Consider the following 13375-nt stretch of genomic DNA (forward strand, 5'->3'; position numbering starts at 1 on the left):
CCATTCATGTCCCTAAGATGGACAAATACTTCAGAGAAGAAAATAAGTTTGACGCATGTGAAGAATCAACAAAGAAGATTCTTCTTGAATCCGCGGTCGAAGAAATTAAAGTTAATACTTACTACTTAGTTTGTCGCCAACTTGTGGAAATTTGACGATTCATAAATGAGAAAATGTGGCCATTGCATTATATTGATGCCACCAATGTTTTCAAAGAAAATAAAAAGAAGGCGCTGATGATAAATGGAAACATGATATGCTGAAACCCTGCCTCGATATCATTAAAGTTTTTCTCAAATAATGACGATTACAAGATCATTATTGAATTTTTAGAAACTAATACCATTAGAACTATTATTTCTTTTAAGATGTTGCGAGTTTCAATTCATTAAAAGTTCTAGTACTATGCAAGTATTTCAATTTGTAAATGATTACAAATTTGAGTTTAAGAAAAAAATGATGACCCGTCTTTGTACCTCAATTACTAAACTCCTATTGTTATATAGATAATACCTCCCTTTCAAGATCATTCGGTCTTTCTTATTAATATTAGAATTACCATCCTAGTGGTGGTATTGAGTTTTATGAAAGTTTTCATCCGATCTAAGAAAGTTTTGATGTTTTTCCGATTCTTATTCTTTGTGATTAAGATTGCTCATATTTTATTAAAAACAACTATCAAAGAAAAGAGTTTTAGCCCTATACATTAAGACATAAAAAGATGCATACAAAATCAAGTAATTTATTAATTCGACAATAGAAGACAACTATCTTTATTAGCAATATTTAAAAACCTAATAAAAATTATAACGAAGTTGATAATAGTTAAATAAGTCATTTCTGGTGTTTCTTCCCTTAAAATTATTTTTCAGCAAAACGAGTAAAATGACTTACCCCTTTACACTAAAATATACATTTAATACATAATTGTCATTAAAATAATATCCATTTCTGTTATTAGAAATCATTAATTATGGCACATGCATAATTCCTTCTTACCTGTCTATGTTGTTTCTAATAAGTTAATTTATGGTAAGTGTCGGTTTGCAGATTCTCATGGTAGATACTATGGTCATGGACTTTGGATATACTATATGATAGCAACTACAAGTAACCTGAAGGCATTTATGTATCTTTCTATAAGCGAGCCAGGTATATCACAAAATGTTGTCCAAGATAATGTGGTAGCTCGAGCCCAACCTCGACTTGTCAGGGAAACTACAAGTAACATGAATGAATTTATTTAGATATATGTCGCTGCTTATTACTCCTACTATGATGTGTTATATAATACTTATCTAATCTTCCACCGATTAGCCCATTGCATGTCATTCTGGACTACGACTTAGCTTACCTATTGAAGAGTTAAGTAGTTTCCATGATGAGCCGATAAATTGTGTTGTGGAATTTTAAAAAGTGACAAAAATAAAGTAAGAAGAGAAATTATTTAATAAAATATTAATATTTGTTACAATTTTAAATTCCATTTTTCACCAATTTATTTCCCAAGGGCACCTAGGGTGCCATGGGTACTATTAGAACCAAGGGCATCAGGGGCACCAACGGCGTCATAGGCACCGTTGGCCCAAGGGCGCCATAAGCACCGGACGAGCACCATGGTTCCATGCACCAAGGAATCATGGGCACCTACCACACTATGTATTATGCACTCACACACCATAAACACAATGTAAACTTGTGATGAACGTCATGCTCCACGTACTGAATCTCGCATCTTCGAGTTGGAAATTTACATACCCCCGCTGTGCAAAAAACCAAAAGAGCATAAGCATATCAGACACCCCTTGTTCTCTTACAGCGTCTTCTCCAGTAGATAGATTTGAGGTGTAAGCACATGAGACACCGGTTGTTTGCTACTCTCTAAAGTAAATTGAATGTCTTACTTGTTTAATTACTTTTCTTCAAACAGGTAAAGAAATCAACTAAATAAAAGGAAACGAGATAATGAAATTTTCACACTTGCTAAAACATGATTTTCCCATTTATTTTTCAATATTTTGAAAAAATTTACAAAATTAAGTGAAAAAAGAATTAGCTAATCAAACATTGAAACTTTTTAAAATTTTAAATTCCACATTTCCCAAATTTACTTTCCAAGGGTGCCGTGGTCACCAAGGGAACCATGGGCTCCATTGGAAATAACGGCACCATAGGCACCATGGGCACTATGGATGACATGGGCACCATTGCTACCATGGGCGCCATGAGCTCCAAATTCACACCATGGGAACCCACATCAATGCACCATAGGCGCCCTCCACGGGTGCGCTATGTACTATGCACTCACGCACCACAATAACAACGTTCAACTGCGTCGAACATCGTACGCCACATACCGAATTGTGTGTCCTCGTGTTGGCAATATACACGCACCCGCTGCATAAATATCAAATCAAACATAAGCATTATGAGACACTGCATATGAGGCAGAACACTCCCTACGATAAATTGAATGTTAACCTATTTAATTTGAAAAAAAAGTTAAAAAAAACAAGTAAAAGAAAAAGTAATCAGTAAATGAAATATTAATATTTGCTAAAACTTTAGATTCCATGTCTTTTCTATTTATTATTTTATTTCTTTTTATTTTAAAAAATAACAAAATCAAGTACGAAGAAAAAATTTGTCAGTAAAATATTAATACCTGCTAAAAGTTTTAATTTCATATTTCTTGTATTTATTTTCCAAGGGCGCCATGGTCACCAAATGTGCCTTGGACACCATTGGCACCATAGGCCCCAAGGGACCATGGATGCTAACAGACACCATTGGCACCATGGGCGCCATAAGCACCAAAGGCACACCGTGATTTCATGTACCAAGGCACCATCGACACCCACCACAGGTGCACTATGTATTAGGCATCCACGCACCATAGTAACAACATACAACTGTGACAAACTTCGTGCGCCACATATCAAATCGCGCGTCCTTAGGTTGGCAATATACGAGCACCCGTTGCAGAAAAAATCAAAAGTGCATAAGTATATGAGGCACCGGTTGTTTGCATACAACCTCTTCTACCAAAAACATATATCAGAAGCAGCAGTCGCTAAAGTAAATATCATGTTTACCTTTTTTTATGGTTTCTTAAAAAAAATAATGAATAACAATTCAACTAAAAAAAATAAAATCATTCAATGAAATATTAATACTTTCTAAAACATTAAATTGCATATTTTTTATGATTTATTTTTCAACCTTTTTAAAAAAAGTATCAAAGTCGGGTAAGAAGAGGAAATTAGTCAATTAAATATCAATGCTTGCTACAATTTTAAATTTCATTTTCACCCTCTTTATTTTTCAAAGGCATAATGGGGACCATGGGCGACATGAGTGCCATGGGCGTCTTGAGCACCAAAGGCAAACCATGGGGTAAAACTCAAAGTCCCATGGGCGCCCTCCGCGGGTGCGCTATTTATTATGCAATCACGCGCCACAATAACAATGTACAATTACAATGAACGTCATGCCCCACATATGAAATCGCATGTCCTCGAGTTGGTAATGTACACATATCCCGTTGCGAAAAAAATTAAAAGAGCGCAAGCATATGAGACACCGCTTGTTTTCTTACAATCGCTTCTACAATAGATAGATATCATACCCAGCACTCGCTACCGTGAACTGATTGTTTACCCTGCTTAATTTCTTTTATAGGAACAAAATTAATTTAAAAATGAGGAAATCAGTCAACGAAATATTTATACTTGCTAAAACTAGAATAGTTGATACGTGATGCTAGAGTCAAAATTTCAGATAGTAAACTTTGATAGTGGTTATCAGACTTATTTTTAAGTGTAACATTATGTCAACGAATAATACTAGGTCAAAACAAAATAAGAAAGTTAAGTGAATCTTCGGATTATTGAGAAAGCATAGTATAGGTGATGAAATGTTCATGATGTAAATTTGTTGCATAATATTTTTTTTTATTTCTTTGACTATATTTGGTGTTGCATGAACTAATCTTAGTCGGCCTATGATTCCTACAAATACGTGAGGTACACTGATACTACTCTTGCTAAATTTCCTTTAGGGTGTTTATGTGAGGTCTTTGGTGCTCATACTTCACTTTGTGACAATTCAAAGTTTGTTACTTTGAGTTTCAATAATATACATACTTTTTGACTTTCATTGATCTTAAATTACTCGTTATTCTAATTCATTCCTATTATAATGAAAATGATATGTATTGACTTACCGATCATGGGGTGTGATAAGTTTTATTACTTTTTGAGAATTCTAGTAGTGAAACACGACTATATAAATATATATAGATGCAATTTTATTCTTTTAAAAACTTTTTAGATGTATTGCCCAGTATTAGAAATAAAATAAAATTTTTAAATCACCAACTTCCATATGCTACTATGCTAACACAATCATGGTATTTCTCCATGAATAGCCTTACATTAATTTAGAATGTAGAGTCAAAATTATTTTTATAGAAAATATATTATTATTACCACTTATTTGCAATAGTGTTGAAGGATTAGTGATTTATCTACAATCTTTAATCATTTGATTAGTTGTGCTTATATAAAATATGATAATTACAATCCATCGACAAGTTGAGTTTCATTTAGTTCTCTTTCGGATTAAAAGTTATACACTTAACGGAATGATTAGAGTACTTCTTTCATACGAAGGAATTTTATTTTTTGATCATGTATTTATTCTATTTCCTTTTATAATATGAATTGATTTATCTTTGACTGTATTTTATTATATCCACTTGATAGAGTCAAAATATGAATAGAAAGAAAAATTACTAGTATCTTAAAAGAAATCAATTTGTACTAATTAGGAATATCAATGAACAAGCCCATAATCTTATTTTACTATAAAAACACAACTTTTCTTTTCTTCTTAACCACATTCAAGCAAAATATATTTGACATATCTTAACACATATCAAGCAAGGTTTCTTCTTGAAAAGAAAAAATAACAACATATCTATTATAATTTCACTTCAAGATTTCTACTTATTAACTTAATATTCACAATATATAAATTCCTCATGCATTGACAATTTTTATGAGATTGTTTTCTACTTGAATCTAATCAATGGTTTATTTTTATTTATATGAAGAACAATGAATATATATATCAACAATATCATCACGTTGAAAACCAACAAGGTAGTGTTTATAATGGGGGCCACAAGAACGGGAAAATCTCGTCTCTTTGTTGACCTCGCAACCCATTTTTCATCAGAAATCATCAACTCAGATAAAATGCAAGTTTACAAGGGACTTGACATTGTCACCAACAAGATAAAAGACTATGAAAAAGAAGGTGTATCACACTATTTACTCAGTAAATATTTATTCACCCCGAGTATTTACACTAAATGACTATTCAAATAATTTAATAGCAATTATTATGAATTAGAGAGAAAATGCATATTATTATTTCGATATTGTGGTGTGTGACAAATTTAATTCCATTGATTAGTGATCTGAGTGTGAAATGAATAATTTTTTAAAAAAATTTAAATACTTGAAATTGCTACCTCTCGCAGATCTATGTGCCAATATTTTTTTCTACTAAAGCTTGAATGTATGGAACGAAATTATCTAGTTTTTTAAACTCATCAGAGATATGAACCTGAGACATTAGGATTCTCAACTCATTTCATTAATAACTAAGTCCAATCCATGATTTCTATGAGAATCTACTATTATTAAAAGTATGTGCATTTCATATTAATTAATTTTAAATATGTGTGTGTGTGTATAATATATGTAAATTGAAACACTGACAATAATTTTTCTTCATATTTGTAAAGTGAAATTGATCCAGATCCTAATTTCACTGCTGAGGATTTCTGTGCTCAATCCATTTGCTACATAGAGAAAATTATAAGAGGTGTATATGTTCCAATCGTCGTTGGTGTGTCAAATTCATACATTAAAAAATTTGTGGAAGATCCTACGTTAGTGTTTAAATCTAACTGCGACAGTGATTTTTTTTTAGGTTGACGTTGACGTATCTACATTGGACCCTTTTCTTCGCAAAAGGGTTGATCATATGGTCCAAACAGGTCAGTTTAATTTCTCTTTAGTTTATATGTCTGGTTCATTTATAAGTATCAACACATATGTAATGTTTGACATGCCTTTTTTTAATATACACATGATTTATAATGATAATATACAAGTTAAATTATATGAACCTTGATTATTTTACTAGATATTTTTCTAAAAATTAACACTTGATGTTTGAAAATAAACATGTAATATTATAAAATACTTTCAATAATATCTTTTAATCTCTCTTTATAAATTAAAGTTCTTTTCAAATAAATCAAATGGACTCATAATAACATAAATGGTTTTGTAATATTTATGCCTCATTCAGGACTAGTGGATGAGGTACAGGAAATATTTTCTCTAGAAGCAGATTACAATAAAGAAATCTGACGATCCATTGGTGTCCCTTAGATGGAAAAATACTTTAGAGAAGAAAATAAGTTTGATGCATGTGAAGAATCGACAAAGAAGATTCTTCTTGAATCTGCTTTCGAAGAAATTAAAGTTAATACTTACAACTTAGTTCGTCGCCAACTTGAGAATATTCGACGATTCATGAACGAGAAAATGTAGTCATTGCATCATATTGATGCCCCAATGTTTTTAAGGAAAATAAAAAAGAAGGCACTGATGATAAATGGAAACATGACGTGTTGAAACCCTGCCTCTGTATCATGAAAGAGTTTCTCAAACAATGACGATTACAAGATCATTATTGAGTTTTTAGAATCTAATACCATTAGCACTATTATTTATTTTAAGATGTTACGAGTTGCAATTCATTAAAAGTTCTAGTACTATGCAAGTATTTCAATATTTAAATGCTAACAAATTTGAGTTTAACAAAAAAAATAAGGACACGTCTTTGTACCTCAATTACTAAGCTCCTATTGTTATATAGCTAACGCCTCGCTTTCAAGGCCATTTGATCATTCTTATTATTATTATTAGAACTACCATCCTAGGTGTGGGACTAAGTTTTATGGATGTTTTCATCCGATCTAAGAAAGTTTAAATGTTTTTCCGATTCTTATTCTTTGTGATTAAGATTGCTCAAATTTTATTAAAAAAAACTATTAAAGAAATTAGTTTTAGGCCTATACGTTAAGACATAAACAAATGTATACAAAATCAAGTCATTTATTAATTCGACAATAGAAGACAGCTATCTTTATTTGCAATATTTGAAAACCTAATCAAAATTATAACGAAGTTGATAATAGTTAAATAAGTCATTTCTGGTGTTTCTTTCCGTAAAATTATTTTTCAACAAAACGAGTAAAATGACTTACCCCTTTACACTAACATATACATTTAGTACATAATTGTCATTAAAATAATGTCCAGTTCACTGATGTTATCAGAAATCATTGATTATCGTGCATGCATAATCCCTTCTTACCTGTGTATGCAGTTTCTAATAACCTAATTTATGGTAAGTGTCGGCTTGCAGATTCTCATGGTAGATACTATGGTCATGGTCTTTGGATATACTATATGATGGAAACTACAAGTAACCTGAAGGCATTTACGTATCTTTCTATAAATTAGTCAGGTATATCACAAAACATTGTCCAAGATGGTGTGGTAGCTCGATCCCGGTCTCGACTTGTCATGGCAACTACAAGTAACCCGAAGGCATTTATTTAGATATATTTCACTGCTTATTACTCCTACTGTGATGTATTATTTAATACTTATCTTATCTTCCACCGATTAACCCATTACTTGTCATTTCAGGCTACAACTTGGCTTACCTATTGAACAGTTAAGTAGTTGCCATCATGACCCGATAAATTGTGTTTTGGGATTTTGAAAAGTGACAAAAGTGAAGTAAGAAGTGAAATTATAACATAAAATATTAATACTTGTTAAAATTTTAAATTCAATTTTTCTCCAATTTTTTTCTCAAGGGCGCCATGGGTACCATTGAAACCAAGGGCATCAACGGTGCCATGGGAACCATTGGTACTAAGGGCGCCATAAGCACCAAACGAGCACCATGGTTCCATGCACCGTGGCACCATAGGCACCCACCATACTATGTATTATGCACTCGCATACCACAAACACAACGTACAACTGCAATGAACATCTTGCGCCACATACCGAATTGCGCTTTTTCGAGTTTGAAATATACACACAACCGTTGTGAAGAAAACCAAAAGAGCATAAGAATATCAGACACCCCTTGTTTTCTTACAATGTCTTCTCGGTAGATATATTTGAGGCGTAAGCACATGAGACACCGCTTGTTTGCTTACAACTTCTTCTATAGTAGATAGTCATGAGACCCATGAATGTTTGCCTTATTTAATTATTTTTTTCAAACAAGTAAAGAAATCAACTAAAAAAAAGAAATTGAGACAATGAAATTTCCACACTTACTAAAACATGATTTTTCTATTTATTTTTTAATTTTTTAAAAGAAGTTGCAAAATCAAGTGAAAACAGAATTAGTCAATAAAACATTGAAACTTGTTAAAATTTTAAATTTTAAGTTTCCCCAATTTACTTTCCAAGGTCACCGTGGTCACCTAGGGAACCATGGGCTCTATTGGAATCAAGGGCATCATAGGCACCATGGGCACTATGGACGACATGGGCACCATTGCCACCATGGGCACCACGAGCACCAAAGTCACGCCATGGGCACCCATACCATAGGAACCCTCCACAAGTGTTCTATGTACTATGCACTCACGCACCACAATAACACCATACAACTGCGACAAACGTCGCACGCCACATACCGAATCACACATCCTCGAGTTGGCAATATACACACACCCACTGCATAAAAATCAAAAGGAACAGGAGCATATGTGACACCGCATCTGAGGCCCATCACTCGCTATGGTAAATTGAATGTTAACCTTATTTAATTTATTTTTTTAAAGAAAGTAAAAAAAAAAAACTTAAAGAAAAGGAAATCAGTAAATGAAATATTAATACTTGCTAATACTTTTGATTGCATGTCTTTCCTATTTATTTTTTTAAAAAATCAAGTATGAAGAGAAAAATTGTCAGTCAAATATTAATACCTGCTAAAAGTTTTAATTTCATATTTCCTGTATTTATTTTTCAAGGGCGCCATGATCACCAAATATGCTATGGACACCATTGTCACCATGGCCCCAAGGGACCCATGGACGATGACGGACACCATTGGCACTATGGGCACCATAAGCACCAAAGGCACACCGTGGTTCCATGCACCAAGGCAACATCGACACCCACCGCGGGTGCACTATATATTAGGCACCCACTCACCACAGTAACAATGTAAAACTGCGATGAACTTCGTGAGCCATGTATCAAATCGTGTGTCCTCAGGTTGGCAATATACATACACTCGCTACGCAATAAATCAAAAGTGCATAGGCATATGAGGCACCGGTTGTTTGCTTACAGCCTCTTCTATAGAAGACATATATGAGAACCAGCAGTCGCTTAAGTAAATTTCATGAAAATAATGAATAACAAATTCAATTAAAAAAATAAAATCATTCAATGAAATATTAATACTTTCTAAAACATTAAATTTCATGTTTTTTCTTATTTATTTTTCAACTTTTTAAAAAAATTATCAATGTCAGGTAAGAAGAGGGAATTAGTCAATTAAATACCAATGCTTGTTAAAATTTTAAATTTCATTTTTCCTCTATTTATTTTTCAAGGACGCAATTGGCACCATGGGCACCAAAGGCGCAGTGCGCTCCATGGGCATCTTGAGCACCAAAAGGCAAACCATAGGCATAAAAAACAAAGTCCCATGGGCGCCCTCCGCGGGTGCGCTATGTATTATGCTCTTGCGCGCCACAATAATAATGTACAATTGTGATGAACGTCACGCCCCACATAACCAAATTGCGCGTCCTTGAGTTGGTAATGTACACTATCCCGTTGCGCAAAAAATCAAAAGAGCATAAGCATATGAGACACCACTTGTTTGCTTACAATCTCTTCTACAATAGGTAGATATCATACCCAACACTCGCTACAGTAAATTGATTGTTTACCCAACTTAATTTCTTTTAAAATAACAAAATCAACTTTAAAATGAAAAAATTAGTCAACGAAATATTTATGCCTGCTAAAATTATAATAGTTGATGCGTGACGCTAAAGTCAAAATTTTGGATAGTAAACTGTGATAGTAGTTATCAGACTTATTTTTAAGTGTGACAATATGTCAACAAATAATACCTGGGTCAAAACGAAATAAAAAAATTAAGTGAATCTTTGGATTATTGAAAAAGCATAGTATAGGTGAAGAAATTTTCATTATGTAAATTTGTTGCATAATATTTTTTGTTTATTTCTTTGACTATATTTGGTGTTGCATGAACTAATCTTAGTCGGCCTATGACGCCTACAAATACGTGAGGTTCACTGATACTACTCTTGCTAAATTTTCTTTAGGGGGTGTATGTGTGGTCTTTGGTGCTCATACTTCACTTTGTGACAATTCAAAGTTTGTTACTTTGAGTTTCAATAAAATACATACTTTTGACTTTTATTGCTTTTAAACTACTTGTTATTCATATTCATTCCTATTATAATGAAACATGATATATATTGGATTGCCGATCATGGGGTGTGATAAGTTTTATTATTTTTTAGGAATTATAGTAGTTAAACACGACTATATAAATATATATAGATACAATTTTATTTTTTAAAAAACTTTTTACATGTATTGCATAGTATTTGATATAAAATAAAAAATTTAAATCACCAACTTTCATATGCTACTACCCTAATACAATCATGGTATTTCTCCATGAATAGCCTTACATTAATTTAGAACGTATAGTCAAAATTATTTTTTTAGAAAATATATTATTAGTAACACTTATCTGCAATAGTTTTGAAGGATTAGTGATTTATCAACAATCGTCAATCATTTAGTTAGTTGTGCTTATATATAATATGATAATTACAATCCATCAACATGACGAGTTTTATTTAGTTCTCTTTCGGATTATAAGTTACACACTTAATAGAACGATTAGAGTACTTCTTTCATACGGAGGGATTTACTGGTTCAAATACAATAGCAGTTAAAATTAAAAGTTGCCATTGACTCTGGTATCTAATAAGGTTTAAGATAATTTTTTAGTGATATTTATTTTCTGATCATGTATTTATTCTATTTCTTTTTTTAATATGAATTGATTTATCTTTGACTATATTTGATTATATCCACTTGATAGAGTCAAAATATGATTAGAAAGAAAAATTATTCTTATCTTAAAAGATATCAATTTGTACTAATTAGTAATATCAATGAACAAGTTCATAATCTTATTTTACTATAAAAATACAACATCCTTTCTTTCTTAACCACATTCAAGAAAAATATATTTTTCATATCTTAACCCATTTCAAGCAAGGTTTCTTCTTGAAAAGAAAAAGCAACAACATATCCATTATAATTCCACTTCAAGTTTTCTACTTATTAACTTAATATTCACAATATCTAAATTTCTCGTGCATTGACAATTTTTATGATATTGTCTTCTACTTTAATCTAATCAATGATTTGTTTTTATTTTTATGCAAATAAATGAATAAATCTATCAACAATATCATCACATTGAACTAGAACAAGGTAGTGTTTATAATGGGGGCTACAGGGATGGGAAAATCTCATCTCTCTATTGACCTCGCAACCCATTTTTCAACAGAAATCATCAACTTTGATAAAAGGCAAGTTTACAAGGGACTTGACATTGTCACCAACAAGATAACAGATTCTGAAAAAGAAGGTGTACCACACTATTTGCTTGGTAAATATTTATTCACACTGAGTATTTACACTTAATGGCTATTCAAATAATTTAATAGCAGTTATTATGGATTAGAGAAAAAATGCATATTATTATTTCGATATTGTGGTGTGTGACAAATTTAATTCCATTGATTAGTGATCTGAGTGAGAAATGAATAATTTTTTTAAATTTAAATACTTAAAATTACTACCTCTCGCAGATCTATGTGCCAGTAATTTTTTCTACTAAAGCTTGAATGTATGATACGAAATTATCTAGTTTTTCAAACTCACCCGAGATATGAACCTGAGACATCAAGATGCTCAACCCACTTCATTTATAACTAAGTCCAATCCTTGATTTCTATGAGAATTTATCATTATTAAAAATATGTGCATTTCATATTAATTAATTTTATATATGTGTATGTATGTGTTTGTGTGTGTGTGTATATAATACATTTAAATCGAAACACTGGCAATAATTTTTCTTCATATTTGTAAGGTGAAATCAATCCAGTGGATATGTTTCAATCGTCGTTGGTGGGTCAAATTCATACATTGATAAACTTGTAGAAGATCCTATGTTCGCATTTAAATCTAACTACGATAGTTGTTTTATTTGGATTGACATTGATGTATCTACATTGGACCCTTTTCTTCTCAAAAGGATTGATTATATGGTCCAAACTGGTCGGTTAAATTTCTCTTTAATTTATATGTATGGTTCATTTATAAGTATCAACACATGTGATATTTGACCTGCCATTTTTTAATATACACATGATTTATAATGAGAATATACAAGTTAGGTTATATGAACCTTGATTATTTTACTAAATATTTTTCTGAAAATTAACACTTGATGTTTGAAAATAATCATGTAATATTTTAAAATACTTTCTACAATATCTTTTAATCTCTCTCTTTATAAATTAAAGTTTTGATAAAATAAATCAAATGGACTTCAAATAACTCAAATGGTTCTTTAATATTTATTTCGTATTCAAGGCTAGTGGATGAGGTGCGGGAAATATTTTCTCCTGAAGAAGAAAATAAGTTTGACACATGTGAAGAATCAACAAAGAAGATTCTTCTTGAATCCGCAATTGAAGAAATTAAAGTTAGTACTTGCAACTTAGTTTGCCGCCAACTTGAGAAAATTCGACGATTTATGAATGAGAAAATGTGGCCATTGTATCATATTGATGCCATAAATGTTTTCAAGGAAAATAAAAAAGAAGGTGCTGATGATAAATGGAAACATAACGTCCTGAAACCTACCTTGATATCGTAAAAGAGTTTCTCAAACAATGACGATTACAAGATCATTATTGAGTTTTTAGAAACTAATACCATTAGCACTATTATTTCTTTTAAGATGTTGTGAGGTGCAATTCATTAAAAGTTCTAGTACTATGCAAGTATTTCAATATGTAAGTGATAACAAATTTGAGTTTGAAAAAAAATGAGGGCCCGTCTTTGTTCCTCAATTACTAAACTCCTAGTGTTCTATAGCTAGCGTATCCCTTTCAAGATCA

General features: G+C 31.7%; 2 protein-coding genes across 2 annotated transcripts; both read left to right on the plus strand.

Moving 5' to 3' along the window:
- Positions 1–5120: 5120 nt before the first annotated feature.
- LOC107845616 (adenylate isopentenyltransferase 5, chloroplastic-like) lies at positions 5121–6632 on the plus strand. The gene is given in 4 exon segments (XM_047410691.1): positions 5121–5322; positions 5830–5915; positions 6004–6070; positions 6388–6632. Coding segments are annotated over 4 exon segments (600 nt in total).
- A 3019-nt stretch (positions 6633–9651) lies between these two features.
- LOC107845691 (adenylate isopentenyltransferase 5, chloroplastic-like) lies at positions 9652–13131 on the plus strand. Its single transcript, XM_047410698.1, has 6 exons — positions 9652–9658; positions 9740–9804; positions 11670–11853; positions 11929–11965; positions 12355–12527; positions 12851–13131. The coding sequence occupies exons 1-6, from the start codon at positions 9652–9654 to the stop codon at positions 13129–13131; spliced, it is 747 nt and encodes a 248-aa protein (XP_047266654.1).
- Positions 13132–13375: the final 244 nt, after the last annotated feature.

This window comes from Capsicum annuum, chromosome 1 (genome assembly GCF_002878395.1).
Source record: "Capsicum annuum cultivar UCD-10X-F1 chromosome 1, UCD10Xv1.1, whole genome shotgun sequence".
Classification (NCBI taxonomy): domain Eukaryota; kingdom Viridiplantae; phylum Streptophyta; class Magnoliopsida; order Solanales; family Solanaceae; genus Capsicum; species Capsicum annuum.

Bases quoted from the DNA above. Each gene is read 5' to 3' on its own strand.
- LOC107845691 (XM_047410698.1), top strand. The intron at 11,966-12,354 runs GTGACAAATTTA...AAATCAATCCAG, and splicing joins TTATTTCGATATTGTGGTGT to TGGATATGTTTCAATCGTCG. The intron at 12,528-12,850 runs GTCGGTTAAATT...ATTCAAGGCTAG, and splicing joins TGATTATATGGTCCAAACTG to TGGATGAGGTGCGGGAAATA.